We start from the raw sequence: 25,095 nt of genomic DNA on the forward strand, positions 1-25,095 counted from the left end.
TCTGCCGTGTCGCCCATAGTTGATCTATTTTTGCTTAAAATATAGATCAACCTTGAGTTTTGACATAAGACATTTTTTCACCACTTGGAGGCACTGTCCTTTTAAGTGCAACTCTACCAGATTATTGATTCATTTCTTGCTCATATTCTTTCATTTATAGATCTTAGGTAATTAAATCATCCCATTCTCATTAGCCATACCGCTTATCCTCAGTAGGGTCGCGGGGGGCTGGAGTCCATCCCAGCAATCATCGGGCAGTGGGCAGGGGACACCCTGAACTGGTTGCCAGCCAATCGCAGGGCACACAGGGACAGACAACTCATTCGCTCATTCACACCTAGGGACAATTTGGACCGGCCAATTCACCTGAAATGCATGTTTTTGGAATGTGGGAGGAAACCGGAGTGCCCGGAGGAAACCCACGCAAGCACGGGGAGAACATACAAACTCCGCACAGGAAGTCTGGAGCTGGATTTGAACCCACGACAGGTTCCCATGACATGAACTGTGCCGCACAAGCGCTAACCACTGCGCCGCCGTGCTGCCCAGGTAATTAAATATATATATTAAATATATACTTGACAGTGAAATGTTTTTATCAGAACCTTTTTTGTGGAAGACCTGATTTCGTCCCTACCTCACCGAGACCCTAGGTTCGTCGCCCCTCCCATAAATGTAGTTTAAAATCCCTATACAGTACAGCAAATGAATATTGACTACAAAATGTCGGTTATCGGCCTCCTCTTATACCAATAATTGGTATCTGTCCTGAAAACCCTATATACGCATGTCCTATATGTGTTTGGTTCAATGAAGCATTAACATACCTGTCAAGCTGTACGTTTTTGCCGTACAAAGTACGTTTATTATGCATTTTAAGACGAGTATGACGTACAAGAAAATCTGTACGGAAATACGCAAATTAGTCAATGATTGGTACCATCCGATATTCACCGACTATCACTAAACGGCAAATCAATCAAGTCTGACGAGTTTGCCGCGGTAGCCTCTATCTCGGTCTCGTTTTTTTCGTCGCAAACAAAGCGAGCGGTTTGATGCTACTGTGGGCATGCTTCTGCCGCTGTAGTGCCTAATTTTGACTCCCCTGCAAAATCCTCCCCCCCTCGCATGAACGCGCATTCTGCTGCGCTTCCGACAATAGTGATCGTATTCTATATAATAAGCTTATTAAAACAATAAAGCTATTGTCGGACGCGCAGCCAATGTTCATCTGAGCTGTGAAAAGTGATGGGTTCCGGGGACTCGCATGCTCAAAAAACTATGGGTCCCAACAGAGATCTATAGGTCCCCAAAATGTAGTGTTATCGGGTTTGAAATTGTGAATCGGTGACAAATATATAATATAAATCTATATATTCATTCAGTTTTAATCATCACAGTTTATTGGTAATACAAATAAGTTATCACTTCAGATTTTTCAGTTAACAACAATATTGTACATTTTACAAAATAATATTGCTGAAATAATTATATATTCATGCAGTTTTAATCATCACTTAATTGGTAATACAAAGCAGTTATCACTTCAGATTTTTCAGTTCATATATTCTTCGTGGTTTGCTGTCCCGCCACAGTTGTAATGCCTTCTCAATGTCCGATCCATGATCATCCTCCTCATAGCATAACCAGGAATATGTTTTAGTCCATTGTGGCAGAAAAGTCCTTTTCTTGCTTAGGAGTATTCTTTTCTTTATTTTCTTTCGTCGAATCGTTTGCTTCAACACACTTGTTTTCCTTGCCTCCGCGACCTTCCGAAGAATTTCTCCGCCGTCTTTTTGTGCCTGAATTATTGCCGTTGTTATCAGTTTCTGCATTACGTTTCGACTTATTACTGACACTGAAGAAATGACCAATTTTGTGTCGATTTTCACCTAATACTTCCTTTTTTCGGAGGCATACTTAGCCTTCACCTTACCTCGACAACAAGCACCACAACAATGACGTAATCTCGAAACAACCAGATCTCCTTTGGGTGGGTGGGGGGGGGGGGGGGAGCATTTCGAAGGGAGCCGGCTCATTAACTTATTTCGTTCGCCAACAACACAGCAGAGTGGAACTGCGAGATGGTCTGATGCTAGGGGGCGATAGAGCACCAAAGAGATGGATGACATCCCAGAAGAAGAGAAGAACCACACATCACTGCTGCCGTTATCTGCGGCTTCGTGGCGTTTAACTCCAGTCTTGTGCAGAATTGAACTCCGTCTAACTTCATTTAATTTCCTAAACGTTCAAAAGTGGCTAAAATGTGCGATAAATGGAAAGGAAATTTGAAAGAGGAGCTTCAAGATGACAACGAGCTAGAAAATCGACACCTAAACCAAGTTAGCATTAGCATGGAGCTACCATTCGTGTTGAACAGAGCAGGTCGGGCATTCATTTCCTATTTTGCCAACTTTCATATATTGTCTTTTGAAAACAGATTTGCTCTCATTGCACATCAATCCAGAGGTAAACAACGCGAGCCGAACAGGATGAGCAGCCATATTGGCTACCCAGTTGCTAAGCTTGAGCATTTAATATTTGTCATGATTAATCTTGTTCTTCGTTTCCGTGTTTGATTCAATATCCCGGTCGCACGATGAAACCGTTGAAGTGCATTTTTTATTCCATCCAGAATTCAACTTTGGACAGCCTTCTCCATTGGTTCCAGTCTCTGGCCTGTTCTTGGGTCGTAGCAAAGTTGGCACCAGTCTATTCCTTAATGTTGTCTGCCCAGTTCTTTTTCGGTCTTCCTCTCCTCCAGCCCCCTTAGACTTATAATATTATACGGAGGAGAAAAGGGACATTTCTAAAAAAGAGGGCAAAGCAGGAAAATGATCCTCATATGGACTCATTTTACTTACTGTAAAATTCAAACTATAGGGCTCACCTGATTATAAGACGCTCCCAGTACATTGAAATATTTAAGATATTTACAAAGAAAGAGTGCACACAAAAGGAGTTTTAATAATATAAGGTTTTTGGTTTAAAGCATTTTTATTGACACTTTTAACAGCAAATAAACATTCACGATTTATTTATTATATCATTTTCTAACAATATGAGGTTTGAACATTTTTTGTCTACATTTTTAACAGCAATTAAATACATTCATAACTTTATTATATCATATTTTAACAATATGAGGTATAATAATACAAGGTACCTTAACCCCCTTGACATTCTGCAGGTGGGCCGAAGGACCTTTAATAGACAAAAATCGTGTCTGTATGATGTCACCGAAATACGTCATGCCACATATCAGTGGCAAGCAACTCTTGACATTCAAAATATGATGACTATTTCTGAATACACTCATCAGAAACACCAGTCTAAAACATGCCCTTGCACATTAGTGTTGCCCTTTACACGTTGTTTAACTACTGTTGAAAGATAATGACTCTGAAATTGTTTAATTGATGTTGAAAATGTCAGAAAAAAATGTTAAAACGTCATATTGTCATGTCATATTGTCAGATATAACAAAATTGTGAATATGCTTGTTTGCAGTTGAGATTGTCGTGTTTGTTTGCTGCTGTTGGTGTCGGTGGATTTGTTCAGAACAAAAAACAATCGACTTTGGCCTGGACAGATCTATTGACACTAACAAAGATGTTACATAACAAAATTGTGAATATGCTTGATTGCTGTTAAGATTGTCGAGAAGGGTTGTTCAAACCTCACATTATTTGTTTGCTGTTATTAGTGGTTAAAAATGTTAAAACGTCATATTGCCAGACATAACGAAATTGAGAATATGCTTGATTGCTGTTAAGGTTGGCGAGAAGGGTTTTCCAAACCTCACATTGTTTGTTTGCTGTAATTGGTGTCGATAAATTTGTTCAAACAAAAAAAAAAAACAGTCTAAAACAAGATATCTGAAAACTATAAAGCCTGCATAACTCATCATTAAATGTAAATCGTGAATGGTCTGCATTTATATAGCGCTTTTCAAGTTAATGACCTCCCAAAGTGCTTTACAATGTGCTTCACACTTATCCATTCTCACACACACACACACTCAGACACCAATAGCGGCCATTAAGCCATGCAAGGCGCTGACCTGCTTATTGGGGGCATTAGGGATTCAGTGTCTTGCCCAAGGACACTTCGACATATAACACGGAGGAACCGGGAATCGAACCTGCGATCTCTTGATCCCAAGACGAGCGCTCTACCTTATGAGCCAATGCCATTACATCACTTGGCCGTCTTCACCTGCTTTAAATTTCGCGAAAATGTCTTCGTTACATTAGGGCAATTCATAGAATCCAACCGTGTAAAATATTTATTTCGAGCCACACGATCATGCTTACAGATTAATAATAATCTGCATGAAACATTTCTGCTTTGTTGGACGTTGCTTCTTGTAATTCGTCTGTTTCGCCCCCTTATTTCCGTTTACAAGTCAACAAAACTTGTAAAATGATTCTCAATGTGGCCGTCAGCGTTCTCCTTTCCCATGATTAGGGTCTGTTCATGCTAGTTTTTTCATGCACAAAGCGCCAAGTTACATTAAACTTGCGTCTTCCTCGACACATATATTCGACGTGTCTCACTCTTACCCTTTACTGCCTTGGGCGCCCCCTGGCGGTTGCTAAAGAAAGGTAGCGGCTTATAGTCCAAATTTTACGGTACGCAAAATTGTGCATTGTCTATCACTGACAGAAGAATTGGAATCAGTCCTTCAAAGCTTAGCACTTTGTGTTCCTAAATGACAATATTCAGTAGAGACCAATGATATTTGTTTTCGGTATACACATTTTAATTGAGGTTCTGCGGTGTTTCTGTCTCCATTGGTTAGAATTATAATATAAATGCAGTCAATATATTTATACATGTTGTCATTTATCAGTTTCGTTATTATGTCGTAAAATTTGAATGACACGAAACCTATGTGTGTCTTGTGTCCCACAGATGTCAGTGAAGAAGTCCTTTCTCCTGTCCGGCAGGAACCAGAGTTTCCTGACATTAAAATGGAGGAGGAGGATGTGGAGCTTGTTTGTGTTAAAGAGGAACTACTTTTCACAGATATGCCGGTGACTGAGACCTGTTTAACTCCTGGGAGTCAGGTAAAAGATGAAGAAAACTGGCAGGGGCCTCCAAGCAGCAGCTCCCGTCAACACGTGAAAACTGATGATGACGACATGTCCGACTCTGCACACACTGATGGCGACGAACAGTTAGATGGTGATAAAACATGTTCTCAGTGTGGGAAAACGTTCCAATTCAAGTATCATTTGAAGTTGCATATGGTAGTTCACACTGGTGAAAAGCCTTTTTCATGCTCAGTCTGCGGTCAAAACTTCAGCCGGAGATCAAGTTTGAAAGACCACGCTACTACGCACTCTGGTGAGAAACCTTTCTCCTGCTCATTTTGTGGTGAATCATTCAGCCGAAAAGCATACTTGAAAAGACACACTAGAACCCACACTGGTGAGCAGCCTTTTTCCTGCTCAGTCTGCGGTCAAAGATTCAGCCATAAAGAAAGCTTAAAAAGACACACAAGAACCCACACTGAAAAGCCTTTTTCCTGCTCAATCTGTGGTGAAAATTTCAGAAAGAAGGTAAACCTAACATCGCACACAAGAACCCACACTGGTGAGAAGGCTTTCTCCTGCTCAACCTGTGGTGAAAATTTCAGAAAGAAGGCAAACCTAACATCGCACACAAGAACCCACACTGGCGAGAAGCCTTTCTCCTGCTCGCTTTGTGGTAAATCATTTAGCCAGAAATCATACCTAAATAATCACACAAGAACCCACACCGGTGAGCAGCCTTTTTCCTGCAAAGTTTGTGGTAAATCATTTAGCCAGAAATCAAACCTAAATAATCACACAAGAACCCACACCGGTGAGCAGCCTTTTTCCTGCAAAGTTTGTGGTCAAAAATTCAGCCACAAAGTAAGTTTGAAAAGCCACGCTACAACCCACACTAGCGAAAAGCCCTTCTCCTGCTCGTTTTGTGCTAAATCATTCAGCCTGAAGGCATACTTAAAAAGACACACAAGAACCCACACTGGTGAGAAGGCTTTCTCCTGCTCAACCTGTGGTGAAAATTTCAGAAACAAGGCAAACCTAACATCGCACACAAGAACCCACACTGGCGAGAAGCCTTTCTCCTGCTCGCTTTGTGGTCAATCATTTAGCCAGAAATCAAACCTAAATAATCACACAAGAACCCACACCGGTGAGCAGCCTTTTTCCTGCAAAGTTTGTGGGAAAAAATTCAGCCTCAAAGTAAGTTTGAAAAACCACGCTACAACCCACACTGGCGAAAAGCCCTTCTCCTGCTCGTTTTGTGCTAAATCATTCAGCCTGAAGGTATACTTAAAAAGACACAAAAGAACCCACACTGGTGAGAAGCCTTTCTCCTGCTCAACCTGTGGTGAAAATTTCAGAAAGAAGGCAAACCTAACATCGCACACAAGAACCCACACTGGCGAGAAGCCTTTCTCCTGCTCGCTTTGTGGTAAATCATTCAGCCGAAAAGCATACTTGAAAACACACATAAGAACCCACACTGGTGAGAAGGCTTTCTCCTGCTCAACCTGTGGTGAAAATTTCAGAAACAAGGCAAACCTAACATCGCACACAAGAACCCACACTGGCGAGAAGCCTTTCTCCTGCTCGCTTTGTGGTAAATCATTCAGCCGAAAAGCATACTTGAAAACACACATAAGAACCCACACTGGCGAGAAGCCTTTTTCTTGCTCGGCTTCAATCTAAGATTCTAATGTCAAGCCAGAGCTCAGGATCACATGCTGGAGAAACTAAAAATGTTAATTAAATGTTTTGATTCCACTTCACCATTGTGTCTCACATTTTGTTGATTCTTAGAACAGGTTTTCTGTTTTTTAGCAAAATGACAAAAGGTTCTATGGGCTAAAATTTCGCAAGGCACTGTACATTTAAATATTCTGTAACAGTAACTACAATATCCATTTATTTCCAACGATTGATTTCTCTTCTGAAGTACTTTCTGAATATCTTTTATTTATGCCTAGTTATCCTGACCTTATCTTATCTTTTCTATTTGAAGTCTTCATGACATGTTTATCCTGGAGTATCACGTCTCAACTCTTTGGAAATGTTCCCTATGTTTATATCAATGACAATAAAGACGTTATTATTTGTGGATGTATGTATCCATGTTATTATTTGTTGAGTTGACAAAATTAAGATGACCTTTTCCAAGATTCCTTGTAAATCTGAATGTGATTGAATGAACCCACAATATGTATACAGACGCTGCCCTATTTAAAAACGAGATGGTTCCGGACGATCGTTCGCAAGTTGAATTCGTTCGGGATGAAATCACTTGACTCTGGAACGCCACAGAGAGATGTGCAATAGTTACATTTTATTTCGGAGCCATGTGTACTTATGAAAAGAGCTATATATGGCTCCAGAGTCCCGAGCCATAGGTCCCCTACCCCTGTCCTAGGGCAATAATGAGCCATTCGGGTCACAATCCAAGAATGACAAGAGGAACTGGACAGTCTTCACACAAAGAAGTGGCAGTGAGAAACCTGGACCGTCAACGGTTATAACTAGAAATTGTGACTTAAGATATAGACCAAACATCAGGCCGCCGGATAGGTATCCAAACCCTTGCCAGTTTCCCATTCCCAATCCATCGCATCCCACTACACAGCATTATCTCCAGACAGAAGAGCAGTTTCAGCGACAGACTACTCTCACTGTCTTGTACTACGGACAGACTGAAGAGATCTTTTCTTCCTCGTGCCATGAGGCTCTTTAACTCTACCCGGCAGAGTAAAGGCCCACAGTAAACCACACCACCTACATTGCATATTACAGAATCTTACTGCAATATGTATTCTGTGTAGCACTATTTAGTTATTCTATATAACACGCTACAGTGGGTATTTGCACATCACACTGGGTATTTGTATATTGTATTCTTTTTGCTTTATTATTGTATTGTTCTCAGCTCAAGGATGCTGCTGTAAATGTGAATTTCCCTTCGGGGATGAATAAAGTATCTATCATTTCAATCAAGGGAAATAAAGGTCAATATATCCCATGGCAGACACTTGAACTCCCGACTGTCAGACATACATGAAGGTGCTGGGAAGTGGATCCGACGGTTTGAGGAAGAGACCATTGCTAAGCTGCTGGCCATTGTTGACACCAAGTCAGTATTGGCGCAAAGTGTAGGTGCTTCAACGATGGAGAATCTCCTGCGCCACAACAAGAACGGACGGATGATCGATGTGATGGCCGATGGGACTGAGTTCAACGCCTACCGTGCAGTAGTGTGGAGAGCTCTACGAGACGAATACCCTGCCAAAATCCACCCAAAGGCACTAAAAGGTGAAACTCTCTGCGAAACCGAGAATCCAGCTTCATACATCAGCAGAAACCAAAGAGGAATACAATAAAGTTTTGGGCGGGTTCCCTTAATAAGCATAGATTATCAGTGTTATCGTTTGACCGCGTCCCTGCGTCCTCGGCGCATCATTTTTGCTGGGGACGCAGTCTCAAATCAACGTGCGTCCCCGGGACGCAACTTTTTCGACACAAAATTGTCATTATTACCCGATAAAAAAAATTTTAACAAAGATTTACCGCACTCCAAACTTTTGGTCAGGCAGATCCGCCATTGTTGTTTTGGTCTCGCGGTTCGAGTTTTTGGTTGCACGCTGATCCCGGCAAACGAGATCTTGTTGCTTCGAGATTACGTCATTGTTGTGGTGCTTGTCGTCGAGGGACGGTGCAGGCTAAGTCTGCCTGCGAAAAAACAGTTTGTATTAGGTGAAAATCAACACAAAATTGGTCATTTCTTCAGTGTCAATAATAAGTCGAAACATAATGCAGAAACTGATAACAACGGCAATAATTCCAGCATGAAAAAACGGCGAAGGCAAGGAAAACACGTGTGTTGAAGCGAACGATTCGAAGAAAGAAAATAAACAACAGAATACTCTAAGCAAGAAAAGGACTTTTCTGCCAAAATGGACTAAATTATATTCCTGGTTACGCCATGAGGAGGATGATAATGGATTGGACCTTGAGAAGGCATTACAACTGTGACAGGACAGCAAACCAAGAATATATGAACCGAGAATATATGAACTGAAAAATCTGAAGGTATAACTGCTTTGTATAACCAATTTACTGAAGATTAAAACTGCATGAATATATAGATTCATATTTCAGCAATATTATTTTGTATAATGTAAAATATTGTTGTGAACTGAAAAATCTTGAAGTGATAACTGATTTGTATTACCAATAAACTGTGATGATTAAAACGGAATGAATATATAGATTTATATCATATATTTGTCTCCGATTTAAATTTTCAACCCCGGTATCACTCAATTTTGGGGACCCATGGATCTCTGTTGGGACCCAAAGATTTTTGAGCATGCGAGTCCCCGGGACCCATCACTTTTCAGAGGTAATATTAACACTGGATTATGGACAAATTGAATACATTTTTAGATCAAAAGAATATATTCATAAATTCGTAAAATAGCAGGATTCATTGTTTTCACTCTACAATGAACCTTTAACTAAACATTGAACCATTTTATACTTTAAAGTCAAGCATTTCCCAATCTCTGAAAAACACAAAATGTCAATTAAAAATATTGACTTTTCATGCACCCACAAATCAACTACGGAATCCGAGAATAAACTTTACATTTAAAAGAAAAAGGCGAATGGTAAAACACAAGATCTCTGACAAACGCAGAAAGCAAGTAAAAATATTCACATATATTCCCCCAGAAAATTTTACACAAAATCCATACAGAAACAAATATATTGACCAATCGCATGAGAAATATTGCCGGAGAGTCGATTACTGTCGTTCGCTCTCAAGAGCCAGCTTATAGAGTCCTTTCAGTCGCGAACGACGCTTCTCTAATTCTTTATTGGCGACGTGGATTTTGATCCAGCTGCAGGAAAATGCGCCTTCGGGTTTGGAATGAATAGAAATGAATCATTTACTCCATGATGTTTTATAACATAGTTATTAAAGACACAAAAATCTGAAGAAGCGTTTGGGATCCGAGCGAGCCGGCTCCTTTAAGTGAGCTGAGCCTAAAGAGACGATTCTCTCAAAAGAGCCGGAATTCCCATCACTGTTCTCGTGGTGTGGATCGAATTCTTACTTTTGGATTACTCCAGTAACGGGTGTAATAATAATTTTTGTTTTAATGAAATTCCTTCTGAAATATGTGTATAGTTTTTGGAAAGAAAAGATGAGTCCAACAGTTCCACCTGCTGGTATGGGGTAGGGTTTTTTTTTGTGGAAGACCTGATTTCATCCCTACCTCACTGAGAGTCTGAGACCCTAGGTTCGGTACTGAAAACCCCAAATACTATATACGCAGGTGCTATATGTGTTTGGTTCAATGAAGCATTAACTTCAAGATCTTTCAGTTCACAACAATGTTGTACATTTTACAAAATAATATTGCTGAAATAATTATATTAATCTACGTATATTTTAATTTAGGTTTAATCATCATAGTTATTCGGTAATACAAAGCGGTTATCACTTTGGATTTTTCAGTTCATATATTCTTCGTGGTTTGCGGTCCCACCACCGTTGTAATGCCTTCTCAAGGTCCAATCCATTATCATCCTCCTCATACCGTAACCAGGAATATGATTATGGCAGAACACTCGTTTTCCTTGCCTCCACGATCTTCCGAAGAATTTCTCCGCCGTTTCTTTGTGCCGGAATTATTGCCGTTGTTATCATTTTCTGCATTACGTTTCGACTTATTACTGACACTGAAGAAATGAACAATTTTGTGTCGATTTTCACCTAATACTATATATATATATATATATATATATTAGTTTTACCTGGTTATATCAGTATCAGAAATTATTTTCCCCCCATTTTATTAACACTCCGCTTATTGAAACATAAATATTTTGTTTGCTTGTTTGTTTGTACATGATTCAAATTGAATCGTTTCTTCCGGCGCCGTCACGAATGGCAGCCACTCCAGAAGCTCCCGTGTTATTTTTCGATTGTTCTCGATTGTTCTCAGCTCAGGGATGCTGCTGGAAATGTGAATTTCCCTTCGGGGATTAATAAAGTATCTATCTATCTATCTATCTATCTATCTATCTATCTATCTATCTATCTATCTATCTGTCTGTCTGTCTGTCTGTCTGTCTGTCTGTCTGTCTGTCTGTCTGTCTGTCTGTCTGTCTGTCTGTCTGTCTGTCTGTCTGTCTGTCTGTCTGTCTGTCTGTCTGTCTGTCTGTCTGTCTGTCTGTCTGTCTGTCTATCTATCTATCTATCTATCTATCTATCTATCTATCTATCTATCTATCTATCTATCTATCTATCTATCTATCTATCTATCTATCTATCTATCTATCTATCTATCTATCTATCTATCTATCTATCTATCTATCTATCTATCTATCTATCTATCTATCTATCTATCTATCTATCTATCTATCTATCTATCTATCGAGAGAGAGAGAGCTCATTAACTCATTTCGTTCTCCAACAACACAGCAGAGTGGAGCTGTGACAACGTATTATGCTAGGGGGCGATAGAGCACCAAAGAGATGGATGCCTTCCGAGAAGAAGAGAAGAACCGCACATCACTGCTTCAATCGTCTTCGGCTCCGTGGCGTTTTGCTCCAGTCTTGTGCACAATAAACCTACATCGAACTCCATTTGATTTCCTAAAGGTTCAAAAGTGGCTAAAATGTGCGAGAAATGGAAAGGAATTTTAAAAGAGGAGCTTCAAGGTGACAATGAGCGGGAAGATCGACGGCTAGAGCAAGTTAGCATTAGCAAGGAGCTACGATTCGTGTTGAACAGAGCAGGTCGGTCATTTAGTTCCTACTTTGCCAATTTTCATAAAATATATTTTGAAAAGAGATTTTCTCTCGGTGCACGTAAGATACAATCCAGAGGTGACCTGCTAAACAACGCGAGCCAAGCAGGATAAGCAGCCATTTTGGCTACCCAGTTGCTAAGCATCAGCATTTAATATTTGTCATATTAATCTTGTTCTTCGTTTCCGTGTTTGATTGAGTCGAAACGATGAAACCGTTGAAGTGCAATTTTTATTTCATCTAGAATTCAACGCAACTTTGGACAGCCTTCTCCATCGGTTCCAGTCCCTTGCCTATTCTTGGGTCGTGGCAAAGTTGGTGTAGCGACCCTCGTTCATGCACGACACAAGGTTTTAAAATCTCTGGGTTTATTGCCTGCATCCAGTAAACAAAACAATACAAAAGTCAGGGGTGTCTGTTCTCGACTGCAATTATCTTTAACGCTTGCAAAATAACATCAGCTACAGCAAGCAGACAACATGCGAGCACATTAATAATGAAACTTCGAAAATAACAATGAACATAACTTTCCCACGTACCTGCATCCAGTAAACAAAACAATACAAAAGTCAGGGGTGTCTGTACACGACTGCAATTATCTAAAATATTAAACATACAAAAGAACGGGTCATTAATCAACAGGCCGCACCTCGTGGCGTGTTTGCATCAAAATACGTTGCATTTTCATTTCAAGCTATATTACTTAACTTCTTATTTAGTGCTTTTTTTAATATACATCATTTAGAACAACTTATATATCTTTATATACAAAAATAATTTCGAAAACAGCTCAAATGTTTAGCAAAATATGCATTTTTTTAATCCAACTGATATTGGGCACATCTTACCTTTAACGCTTGCAAAATAACATAAACTACGGCAAGCGCTGAAGCCCATAAAGTACCAAACGAAAAAAACAGTCGCAGACGCCCATGACTTCACAACTGAATGAGGTACCGGAATATTAACAGTAATACAACAAAAACACAGATTTTGTGAGAATTCAAAAAAACATTCAAAACAATCAAATTTCAACTCTGTTACACCGGCACCAGTCTATTCCTTAATGTTGTCTGCCCAGTTCTTTTTCGGTCTTCCTCTCCTCCAGCCCCCTTAGACTTATAATATTATACAGAGGACAAAAGGGACATTTCTAAAAAAGGGGCAAAGCAGGAAAATGATCCTCACATGGACTCATTTTACTTACTATAAAATTCGGACTTTAGGGTGCACCTGACTATAAGGCACTCCCAGTACATTGAAGGATTTGAGATTTTTACATAGAAAGAGTGCACACAAAAGGAGTTTTGATAATATACGGTTTTTGGTTTGAACACTTTTTATTGACACTTTTAACAGCAGATAAAGAATGTGAGGTTTGAACATAGGGCAGCACGGCAGGGCAGTGGTTAGCGCTTGTGCGGCACAGTTCACGTCATGGGAACCTGTCGTGGGTTCAAATCCCGCTCCAGACTTCCTGTGCGGGGTTTGTATGTTGTCCCGGTGGTTGCGTGGGTTTCTTCCCACGTCACAAAAACATACATTTCAGGTGAATTGGTCGGTCCTTATTGTCCCTAGGTGTGAATGAGCGAGTGAGTTGTCTGACCCTGTGTGCCCTGCGATTGGCTGGCAACCAGTTCAGGGTGTCCCCTGCCCACTGCCTGGAGATGGCTGGGATGGGCTCCAGCACCCTCGCAACCCTAATGAGGATAAGTGGTATGGCTAATGAGATGAGATGAGGTTTGAACATTTTTTTATTGATACTTTTAATAGCAATTAAACATATTCACAATTTCATTATATCATTTTCTAACAATATGAAGTTTGAACGATTTTGGTGACATTTATAACAGCAATTAAACACATATACAATTTCATTATATCATATTCTAACAATGATGATGGACAACAGTGGAACAGTGCGGCAGGTAAGTCAGTTGTTGTTTGCAGATGACACATCGCTTGTGGCTGATTCTCAATATATTCGACGTGTCTCACTCTTACCCTTTACTGCCTTGGGCGCCCCCTGGCGGTTGCTAAAGAAAGGTAGCGGCTTACAGTCCAAATTTTACGGTACGCAAAATTGTGCATTGTCTATCACTGACAGAAGAATTGGAATCAGTCCTTCAAAGCTTAGCACTTTGAGTTCCTAAATGCCAATATTCAGTAGAGACCAATGATATTTGTTTTTGTTATACACATTTTAATTGAAGTTCTGCGGTGTTTCTGTCTCCATTGGTTAGAATTATAATATAAATGCAGTCAATATATTTATACATGTTGTCATTTATCAGTTTCGTTATTATGTCGTACAATTTGAATGACACGAAACCTATGTGTGTCTTGTGCCCCACAGATGTCAGTGAAGAAGTCCTTTCTCCTGTCCGGCAGGAACCAGAGTTTCCTGACATTAAAATGGAGGAGGAGGATGTGGAGCTTGTTTGTGTTAAAGAGGAACTACTTTTCACAGATATTCCTGTGACTGAGACCTGTTTAACTCCCGGGAGTCAGGTAAAACATGAAGAAAACTGGCAGGATCCTCCAAGCAGCAGCTCCCACGTGAAAACTGATGACGACATGTCCGACTCTGCACACACTGATGGCGACGAACAGTCAGAGATTGATAAAACATGTTCTCAGTGTGGGAAAACGTTTCAGTTCAAGTATTGTTTGAAGTTGCATATGGTAGTTCACACTGGTGAGCAGCCTTTTTCCTGCTCAGTCTGCGGTCAAAGATTCAGCCATAAAGGAAGCTTAAAAAGACACACAAGAACCCACACTGAAAAGCCTTTTTCCTGCTCAATCTGTGGTGAAAATTTCAGAAAGAAGGTCAACCTAACATCGCACACAAGAACCCACACTGGCGAGAAGCCTTTCTCCTGTTCAATCTGTGGTCTACAATTCACCTATGAATCAAAACTAAATAATCACACAAGAACCCACACTGGTGAGAAGCCTTTTCCTTGCTCAGTTTGCGGTCAAAAATTCAGCTCTAAAGCAAGTTTGAAAAACCATGCCACAACCCACACCGGTGAGAAGCCTTTCTCCTGCTCAATCTGTGGTGAAAATTTCAGAAAGAAGGCAAACCTAACATCGCACACAAGAACCCACACTGGCGAGAAGCCTTTCTCCTGCTCGTTTTGTGCTAAATCATTTAGCCAGAAATCAAACCTAAATAATCACACAAGAACCCACACCGGTGAGCAGCCTTTTTCCTGCAAAGTTTGTGGTCAAAAATTCAGCCACAAAGTAAGTTTGAAAAACCACTCTTCAACCCACACTGGTGAGAAGCCTTTCTCCTGCTCATTTTGTGGTGAATCATTCGGCCGAAAGGCATACTTAAAAAGACACACTAGAACCCACACTGGTGAGAAGCCTTTTTCCTGCAAAGTTTGTGGTCAAAAATTCAGCCACAAAGTAAGTTTGAAAAACCACGCTACAACCCACACTGGCGAAAAGCCCTTCTCCTGCTCGTTTTGTGCTAAATCATTCAGCCTGAAGGCATACTTAAAAAGACACACAAGAACTCACACTGCTGAGAAGCCCTTCTCCTGCTCGTTTTGTGGTAAATCATTTAGCCAGCAAGTTCACTTTAAAACACACACAAGAACCCACACTGGCGAGAAGCCTTTTTCCTGCTCCATTTGTGGGAAATCATTCAGCCGGAAAGAACTCTTAAAAAAACACACCACAATCCATACTGGCGAGAAGCCCTTCTCCTGCTCATTTTGTGGTAAATCATTCAGCCAGCAAGTTCACTTAAAAACACACATAAGAACCCACACTGGCGAGAAGCCTTTTTCTTGCTCAGCTTCAATCTAAGATTCTAATGTCAAGCCAGAGCTCAGAATCACATGTGTGCTGGAGAATCTAAAAATGTTAATTAAATATTTTGATTCCACTTCACCATTGTGTCTCACATTTTGTTGATTCTTAGAACAGTTTTTTTTAGCAAAATGACAAAAGGTTGTACGGGCTAAAATTTCGCAAGGCACTGTACATTTAAATATTCTGTAACAGTAACTACAATATCCATTTATTTTCAACGATTGATTTCTCTTCTGAAGTACTTTCTGAATATCTTTTATTTATGCCTAGTTTAGTTATCCTGACCTTATTTTTCTTTTTGAAGTCTTTATTCAGAGTTTATCCTGGAGTGTCACATCTTGGCAGCCACTCCAGCAGCTCCCGTGTTATTTTCGATTGTTCTCGATTGTTCTCAGCTCAGGGATGCTGCTGGAAATGTGAATTTCCCTTCGGGGATGAACAAAGTATCTATCTATCTATCTATCTATCAACTCTTTGGAAATGTTTTCTATGTTTATATCAATGACAATAAAGACATTTTTATTTGTGGATGTATGTATCCATGTTATTATTTTTTGAGTTGACAAAATTATGATGACCTTTTCCAATATTCGTTTGAAATCTGAATGTGATTGAATGAACCCACAATATGTATACAGACGCTGCCCTATTTAAAAACGAGATGGTTCCGGACGATCGTTCGCAAGTTGAATTCGTTCGGGATGAAATCACTTGACTTTGGAACGCCACAGAGAGATGTGCAATAGTTACATTTTATTTCGGAGCCATGTGTACTTATGAAAAGAGCTATATATGGCTCCCGAGCCATAGGTTCCCTACCCCTGTCCTAGGGCAATAATGAGCCATTTGGGTCACAATCCAAGAATTACAAGAGGAACTGGACAGTCTTCACACAAAGAAGTTGCAGTGAGAAACCTGGACCGTCAACGGTTATAACTAGAAATTGTGACTTAAGATATAGACCAAATATCTGGCCGCCGGATAGCTATCCAACCCTTGCCAGTTTCCCATTCCCAATCCATCGCATCCACTACACAGCATTATCTCCAGACAGAAGAGCAGTTTCAGCGACAGACTGCTGTCACTGTCTTGTACTACGGACAGGCTGAAGAGATCTTTTCTTCCTCATGCCATGAGGCTCTTTAACTCTACCCGGCAAAGTAAAAGCCCACATTAAACCACACCACCTACATCGCATATTACCGAATCTTACTGCAATATGTATTCTGTGTAGCACTATTTAGATATTCTATATAACACGCTACAGTGGGCATTTGCACGTCACACTGGGTATTTGTATATTGTATTCTTTTTGCTTTATTATTGTATTGTTCTCAGCTCAGGGATGCTGCTGTAAATGTGAATTTCCCTTCGGGGATGAATAAAGTATCTATCATTTCAATCAAGGGAAATAAAGGTCAATATATCCCATGGCAGACACTTGAACTCCCGACTGCCAGACATACACGAAGGTGCTGGGAAGTGGATCCGACGGTTTGAGGAAGAGACCATTGCTAAGCTGCTGGCCATTGTTGACACCAAGTCAGTATAGGCGCAAAGTGTAGGTGCTTCAACGATGGAGAATCTCCTGCGCCACAACAAGAACGGACGGATGATCGATGTGATGGCCGATGGGACTGAGTTCAACGCCTACCGTGCAGTAGTGTGGAGAGCTCTACGAGACGAATACCCTGCCAAAATCCACCCAAAGGCACTAAAAGGTGAAACTCTCGGCGAAACCGAGAATCCAGCTTCATACATCAGCAGAAACCAAAGAGGAATACAATAAAGTTTTGGGGGGGTTCCCTTAAAAAGCATAGATTATCAGTGTTCTTGTTTGGCTTCGTCCCTGCGTCCTAGACGCATCATTTTTGCTAGGGAGGCATAGTGTCAAATCAACGCCGTCCCCGGGACGCAACTTTTTCGACACAAAAATGTCATTATTACCTGATAACAAAGATTTACCGCACTCCAAACTTTTCGTCAGGCAGATCCACCATCGTTGTTTTGGTCTTGAGTTTTTGTCTGCACGCCGATCTCTGCAAACAATGTTTCTTCAAGATTACGTCATTGTTGTGGTGCTTGTTGTCGAGGGAAGGTGAAGGCTAAGTATGCCTCTGAAAAAACAGTACTAGGTGAAAATCAACACAAAATTGGTAATTTCTTCAGTGTCAATAATAAGTCGAAACATAATGCAGAAACTGATAACAAAGGCAATAATTCCGGCATGAAAAAACGGCGGAGAAATTCTTTGGAAGGTCGCGAAGGCCAGGAAAACACGTGTGTTCAAGCGAACGATTCGACGAAAGAAAATAAACAAAAGAATACTCCTCGCAAGAAAAGGACTTCTGCCAAAATGGACTGAATTATATTCCTGGTTACGCTCTGAGGAGGCTGATAATGGTTTGGACCTTGAGAAGGCATTTGTTGGGTTCAAGTCTCCAACATTTATAATAAAACACTCTGAAATGTAGGACAAAGAGAATCGGTTCTTTAGAATTGGTTATTTTATTAATCATCATTATGAGAGCCGCGGAGATCCTGCTGTTAAACATCTCGCTCGCTCTGCTCGCTCGCTCGCTCTGCTCGCTGGGCTCTGAAGACGTCTCCGAAAACCTCCCTTCTAATGTTCAGTTTTTGGCTTTTGCTACGTAGAGTTAGTCTTCTTTCAAAGGCCTGCTTTCCATCCGATGATGACAGGTGACCTCTGTCCTGGGCAAACTCCCCTCCTTCTTCCCAGGCTCTTTGGTGAAGAACAACTTGAGTTATGGCATGAAGAGATTTATTCCAGGTCGGGGTGTATCCATTGGTATGTGAGAACAAAAGACAGGCTGTACATAAAAACAACTCATGGCCTTGAAGAGCAGCTTACAGGCTGAGAACTCTTCAAAATGGCTGAGAACACATATGACATATTAAATGTCAACTGTAGGATAAATATAATTATACAGTCCTAACACATTACAACTGTGACGGGACAGCAAACCACGAAGAATATATGAACTGAAAAATCTGAAGTGATAACTGGCTTGTATTACCAATTAACTATGATGATTAAAACGGAATTAAAAAAATAGATTAATATAATAATTTCAGCAATATTATTTTGTATAATGTACAATATTTTTGTGAACTGAAAAATCTGAAGTGATAACTGCTTTGTATTACCAATTAACTGATGATTAAAACTGCATGAAGATATAGATTCATATTTCAGCAATATTATTTTGTATAATGTACAATATTGTGAACTGAAAAATCTGGAGTGATAACTGCTTTGTATTACCAATTAACCGTGATGATTAAAACTGAATAAAAATATAGATTTATATAATTATTTCAGCAATATTATTTTGTATAATGTAAAATATTGTTGTGAACTGAAAAATCTTGAAGTGATAACTGATTTGTATTACCAATAAACTGTGATGATTAAAAGTGAATGAATATATAGATTTATATTATATATTTGTCTCCGATTTAAATTTTCAACCCCGGTAACACTCGATTTTGGGGACCCATGGATCTCTGTTGGGACTCATAGATTTTTGAGCATGCAAGTCCCTGGGACCCATCACTTTTCAGAGATAATATAAACACTGGATTATGCTCAAATTGAATACATTTTTAGATTAATTCATCAAATTCATAGCAGGATTCATTGTTTTAACTCTACAATGAACCTTTAAGTAAACATTGAACCATTTTATACTTTAAAGTCAAGCAATTCCCAATCTCTGAAAAACACAAAATGTCAATTAAAAATATTGACTTTTCATGCACCCACAAATCAACTACGGAATCCGAGAATAAACTTTACATTTAAAAGAAAAAGGCGAATGGTGAAACACAAGATCTCTGACAAACGCAGGAAGCAAGTTAAAATATTCACATATATTCCCCCCAGAAAATTTTACACAAAATCCATACAGAAACAAATATATTGACCAATTGCATGAGAAATATTGCTGGAGAGTCGATTACTGTCGTTCGCTCTCAAGAGCCAGCTTATAGAGTCCTTTCAGTCGCGAACGACGCTTCTCTAATTCTTTATTGGCGACGTGGATTTTGATCCAGCCGCAGGAAAATGCGCCTTCGGGTTTGGAATGAATAAAAATGAATTATTTACTCCATGATGTTTTATAACATAGTTATTAAAGACACAAAAATCTGAAGAAGCGTTTGGGATCCGAGCGAGCCAGCTCCTTTAAGTGAGCTGAGCCCAAAGAGACGATTCTCTCAAAAGAGCCGGAATTCCCATCACTGTTCTCGTGGTGTGGATCTAATTCTTCGATCTGGCGGAAACGACGCGCACACGGCGAGACTCGCAATAGAATCTTGCCACCATTTTTTTCATATCCATTCGCTTGGAAAGACGCCTTTGGACTTGGGAGAAAATCAAACCCGCGAGAGAGGGAAAGTCATGTTGAAAAAGGAGCTTCCGAGTCCTAAAGAGGAGATTGAGTTATCGCTACAAAATGGCTGTATGCAAGCAGCTTCGAGTGGTGTTCACAGGGCAGGTTGGTCATTCATTCCCTACTTTCTAACCTTTTATATAATGTCCTTGTAAATGTATGTATTCTTATTGTATGTTAAATGCTAGCGGGAGGGGTCAGGGTGATACTAGCTCCATACTGAATTACTGTATACGATGAGCGGCCATATTGGCTCCTTAACCACAGATACATGGAAGACTAGAGACGTCGGTGTGCTTTAGTAGCCTGCTATTTAGCGTGCCCACCTGGCAGCCATATTGGTCGGGTCAACGTCCCCTTTAAGGTAATGGACCTGCATTGAAAAGAAATCTTCATTTGCTCATTTTACTTCCGATTATCACGAAGGTAGCTTTTTTTGGTCAACCTAAACACATGTTGTTATTATGGATGGTTAATTAAATAAGTATAAAAACAGAAAATGTGTTTTTAAATAATAAACGAACAATTCGTTAAATCAACAATTTATGAAGAATTATACAAGTTACAAATAACTCCATTGACATTTTAACACTATATGAAGTTGATTGAAAAATATTTGAAATTCAATATTATAAAATAGAATGTACCTTTATTATCTCATCTCATTAGCTACACCGCTTATCCTCAGTAGGGTCGCGGGGGTGCTAGAGCCCATCCCAGCAATCATCGGGCAGTGGGCAGGGGACACTCTGAACCGGTTGCCAGCCAATCGCAGGGCACACAGGCACAGACAACTCACTCGCTCATTCACACCTAGGGACAATTTGGACCAGCCAATTCACCTGAAATGCATGTTTTTGGAATGTGGGAGGAAACCGGAGTGCCCGGAGGAAACCTACGCAAGCACGGGGGAGAACATACAAACTCCGCACAGGAAGTCTGGAGCTGGATTTGAACCCACGCAGGAGGTTCCCAAGACATGAACTGTGCCGCACATGCGCTAACCACTGCGCCGCCGTGCTGCCCCCTTTATTATCATTGTTACAAAATTAGTTGAACATATTGTGTCAACAAAATTGGACGTGGCACTCCAGTTACACATGAACACCGTATAAGACGAAAAATAAAAAAAGATAAAAATAATTTGGATATATATGAGCACAAGAAAGTGTCGGCATGTAAAAGCAGAAGGTATTTACATTGGGTGTTTACATAAAGGGGCAGTAGTGCAAATAGGCAACATTGTGCAAAGTAATCATACGCATGAATACAATTTTACATCTGTATGAGGTCGTGTGTTTGGATTGGTATCACTTCCTTTGTATTTGTGGTGTTCAATAGGAGATTGTTTTTCGAGCACCGCGTTGTCAGTGACTCCACCTCATCCTTGTACGCCGCCTCATCCCCTTCAGAGATGAGGCCGACGATGGTAGTGTCGTCGGCGAACTTAACAATTGTGTTTGTGAGGTGGGTCGGTGAACAGTCGGAGGTGTAGAGGGTGAAAAACAGGGGGCTCAGTACATATCCTTGGGAGGAGCCGGTGCTCAGCGTTAGGGTGGGAGAGACGTGGTGGCCGCATTTCACGAATTGTGGGTGGTATGAGTGGCAGAAGGAGGAAGAGAGTTTCTCCACCAGGATCTCCGGGCTAATGGTATTGAAGTCTTGCCTGAAGTCCAGGAAGAGCATTCTGACATAGCTTCCCCCGGTGCTCCAGGTGGCTCAGCGTGGTGTGAAGTGCGGTGTTTATGGCGTCATCAGTGGAGCGGTTTGCCCTGTAGGCAAACTGATGGGGGCCCGGTGTGGGCGGTCGGGAGTCCTTGATGTGCTTGGATGCCAACCTCTCAAAGCACTTCATGACCACAGGCGTAAGTGCAACAGGCCTGTAGTCATTGAGGCTTTCCACTGCTGACTTTTTGGGAATGGGAAAGATGGTGGAGGTATAGAAGCAGGGTGGGATGGTAGCATGTGACAGGGACTGGTCAAAGATGGCGGTGAAGACACCGGGCAGCTCTTCACCACATTCCCTGAGTACCCTCCCTGGTACTCCATCTGGGCCAGGTGACTTCCTGGGGTTTACGGTTCTCAGCATACGTCATACTTCATGCTCCTGAAGTGTCAGTGTGCTGCTGCTGGCTGCTGAGTGTGGTGTGACTGCTGGTGGCCTTTCATCTTCAAAGCGGGCAGAGAACTGTTTAAGTTCTGCAGCTAGTGAAGCATCAGCCCCAACAGTCGCCAGGTTGTTGCCTCTGTAGTAGACCCTGCCACATCCTCCTTGAGTCAATTCCAGCGAGGTGGTCCTCGATCCTCCTCGTGTAGGCTGCCTTTGCATCCTTAATACCTCTCTTCAGGTCAGCCCTGGCTGTGCTGTAAAGCGCCTTGTCTCCAGACCTGAAGGCGGTGTTTGAGGAGGGTGCGCATTTTGCTGGACATCCAGGGTTTTTGGTTCGGCAAGACCCTTATTTTTTGATTTACTGTGACGTTGACCATATAGTGTCCAATATAAGATGGTACAGTATCAGTGTACTCCTGGATGTCTTGGTGTTTTAATACCTCCCAGCAAGTCTGGTAAAAACAATCCTGCAGCTGAGAGAGAGCTCCCTCAGGCCATGTTTGTATTGTCCTTGTTGCAGGCTTTGTTTTCCTCCGGAGGGGGGTGTATGAGGGGGTGAGAGACCGACAGAGATGGTCGGTTCCAGCTAGGTGGGGGGGAGGGTGTCTCTGTACGCATGTTTGATGTTACTGTAAACATGGTCCAGTGTTTTGTCCTTAAGCATGCCTGATTAAATTCGCCGCAGACAATCAAAGCTCCGTCGGGGTGTGCAAGCTGCTGTTTGTTGATAGCAGAGAGCAGGAGATTTAGCGCTATGCTAATAATAGCATCCGGTGGAATGTAAACAGAAATCACAATGACAACAGTTAGCTCTCTCGGTAGATAGAGAGGTCCACAGTATACTGCTAGAACCTCTATATCGGGTGATCAGTGTGTGTCAATGATTCTGCTGTTATTACACCACACATTATGCATTTAAGCGCATAGTCCCCCACCCCTGTTCTTACCGGAGTCCTGGTCGTGCCGTTGTAGCGTGCGTCCTGCTAGCCAGACTGCAGCGTCAGGGATCCGCGGGTGAAGCAAAGACTCCGTAATAACAAAAATACTGCAATTCCGGAGAAAGCTGTTGGTAGCGATCCATAGCTCCAATTCACCAATTTTGTGAACAATGGATCTGGCGTTGGTCAGGGCTTTTTTTGCCAATCATGTATTGATCAGGGAAAATAGGCGAGATAAAAAAAAAACACTAAACAAAAAGACTAACTGGAGAGCCTGAAGCCGCTACACCCGTGCGCGCCGCCATATTGTAATAATCATTAAGAGGATGTTTTTACTCTTATCTCATCTCATCTCATTAGCTGCTCCGCTTATCCTCAGTAGGGTCGCGGGGGTGCTGGATCCCATCCCATCGGGCAGTGGGCGGGGGACACCCTGAACTGGTTGCCAGCCAATTGCAGGGCATGTGGGAGGAAAGCCACGCAAGCACGGGGAGAACATGCAAACTCCGCACAGGAAGTCCGGTAGCTGGATTTGAACCCACACAAGAGGTTCCCAAGACCTTAGAACTGTGCTGCATACGCGCTAACCACTGCGCCGCCGTGCTGCCCGTTTTCACTCTTATAAACTTGTGTATTTTTCACAATGTTTTATTTTGCAAATCAAGGCAAATGAATGGTGTTTATATGAATATGTAACCGCGGTGTACTTGTCCTACCAAAGATCCACATTCACGCTCGACTGGATGATGAGGTTTTTATTACAGTTACTGCAAATGAATGAGTCAAAACATTAGCTTTTCTGCTGGTTTTGATCTCTTTGATCTCAGTAGCAGTTCCCTCTGAAAACCTCTGCCCAAAAGCATATCAAAGAGCTTTCTTTTCAATTTACATAAAATACATTTTAGAATATCACAATACATTTTTACATCCATTTTAACAAGATACTTTTAACAAGAGATCGTATAGTGGATTTTTAACGTTTACAATGAATTCAACATATTTTTCTTTAGTCTGAATTTTAACCAACATCATCCTTTTTAATGAATATGAGAAAATAGAAATAAAAACAATAATGAGTATAAAAACGGGTACAATTTACCTGCAAATGAATGAGTCACAACATTAGCTTTTCTGCTGGCTTTGATCTCTTTGATCTCTACAAGGGGAATTAATATTTTAGTAAAACAGAAACAAAACGAAAATAAATCTAAACAGCTTGACAATATCAATCACATTACTGTGCATGTTGAGAGATTTGTCAGCTGGGGTGATAATGTTTAAAATTAACTTCTTTTGTGGAGCACCAAAAGATGTGTCTTACCAGTGGCAGTTCCCTCTGAAAACTGCCAACAAACCCCGCCTCCCGGTCACATGTCAGAAGCCAAAACCAAGCCCCACCCCATACCAGCAGGTGGCACTGTTGGACTCATCCTTGCAGGACACTTACCAAAAACTATACACATATTTCAGCAGGAATTTCAATAAAACAAAAGTTATTATTACACCTGTTACATATACCAGGGATGTGATTTTTCTGACTATAGTCGGAATTCCGACTTTTTCACTTGCGTAGCAAACAAATCCGACTGTCTCACTCTTTCCTTTATTGCTCTGGCGCACCCTGGTGGCCGTTAGAAAAAAATGCATAAATTGGCCACATTGTTGCACAAGCTGCAGGGTCTGAACTGCATTTGAACTGACCTTGCAGTATTTACAGAAAAAATCAGGTATGTGGGCAAATTATTTTGTTATTTAAATCTTCTAAAGATGTTAAATTATTAATTGAAGCATGGTTTTGGACAAGTAAATTGCTTAAAACCCGGGAGCTTTGGGGGGGCATCGCCCCCCAGTGCCCCCCCCACTGGGCTCTGCCCTGGGCCCCCGAACCCCCGGCTAGGTTTCAGACTTTTTCTCCTCACCTCAATCACATCCCTGATATACACACACACACACA

The 25,095-nt window shown here is 41.1% G+C and overlaps 2 protein-coding genes across 2 annotated transcripts; both read left to right on the forward strand.

Annotated features, from left to right (window-relative positions):
* Positions 1-2,085: 2,085 nt before the first annotated feature.
* Positions 2,086-7,109, forward strand: LOC148376884 (uncharacterized). The gene is made up of 2 exons (XM_088351279.1): positions 2,086-2,385; positions 4,918-7,109. Exons 1-2 carry the CDS (start codon positions 2,265-2,267, stop codon positions 6,726-6,728), a joined length of 1,932 nt encoding a protein of 643 aa, XP_088207405.1. The 5' UTR covers positions 2,086-2,264; the 3' UTR covers positions 6,729-7,109.
* Positions 7,110-14,423: 7,314 nt separating this feature from the next.
* On the forward strand, positions 14,424-16,206 carry LOC148376885 (uncharacterized). Its single transcript, XM_088352081.1, has one exon. It carries the CDS (start codon positions 14,428-14,430, stop codon positions 15,670-15,672), a length of 1,245 nt encoding a protein of 414 aa, XP_088208207.1. The 5' UTR covers positions 14,424-14,427; the 3' UTR covers positions 15,673-16,206.
* Positions 16,207-25,095: the final 8,889 nt, after the last annotated feature.

This window comes from Urocampus carinirostris, chromosome 1, assembly GCF_059441175.1.
Source record: "Urocampus carinirostris isolate Australia breed hairy pipefish chromosome 1, RoL_Ucar_1.0, whole genome shotgun sequence".
Classification (NCBI taxonomy): domain Eukaryota; kingdom Metazoa; phylum Chordata; class Actinopteri; order Syngnathiformes; family Syngnathidae; genus Urocampus; species Urocampus carinirostris.

Coding starts and splice junctions, on each gene's coding strand:
- LOC148376884 (XM_088351279.1), top strand. CDS start 2,265: ATGTGCGATAAATGGAAAGGAAATTTGAAAGAGGAGCTTCAAGATGAC. Junction 2,386..4,917: donor ATTCGTGTTGAACAGAGCAG/GTCGGGCATTCA, acceptor TGTGTCCCACAG/ATGTCAGTGAAGAAGTCCTT.
- LOC148376885 (XM_088352081.1), top strand. CDS start 14,428: ATGTCCGACTCTGCACACACTGATGGCGACGAACAGTCAGAGATTGAT.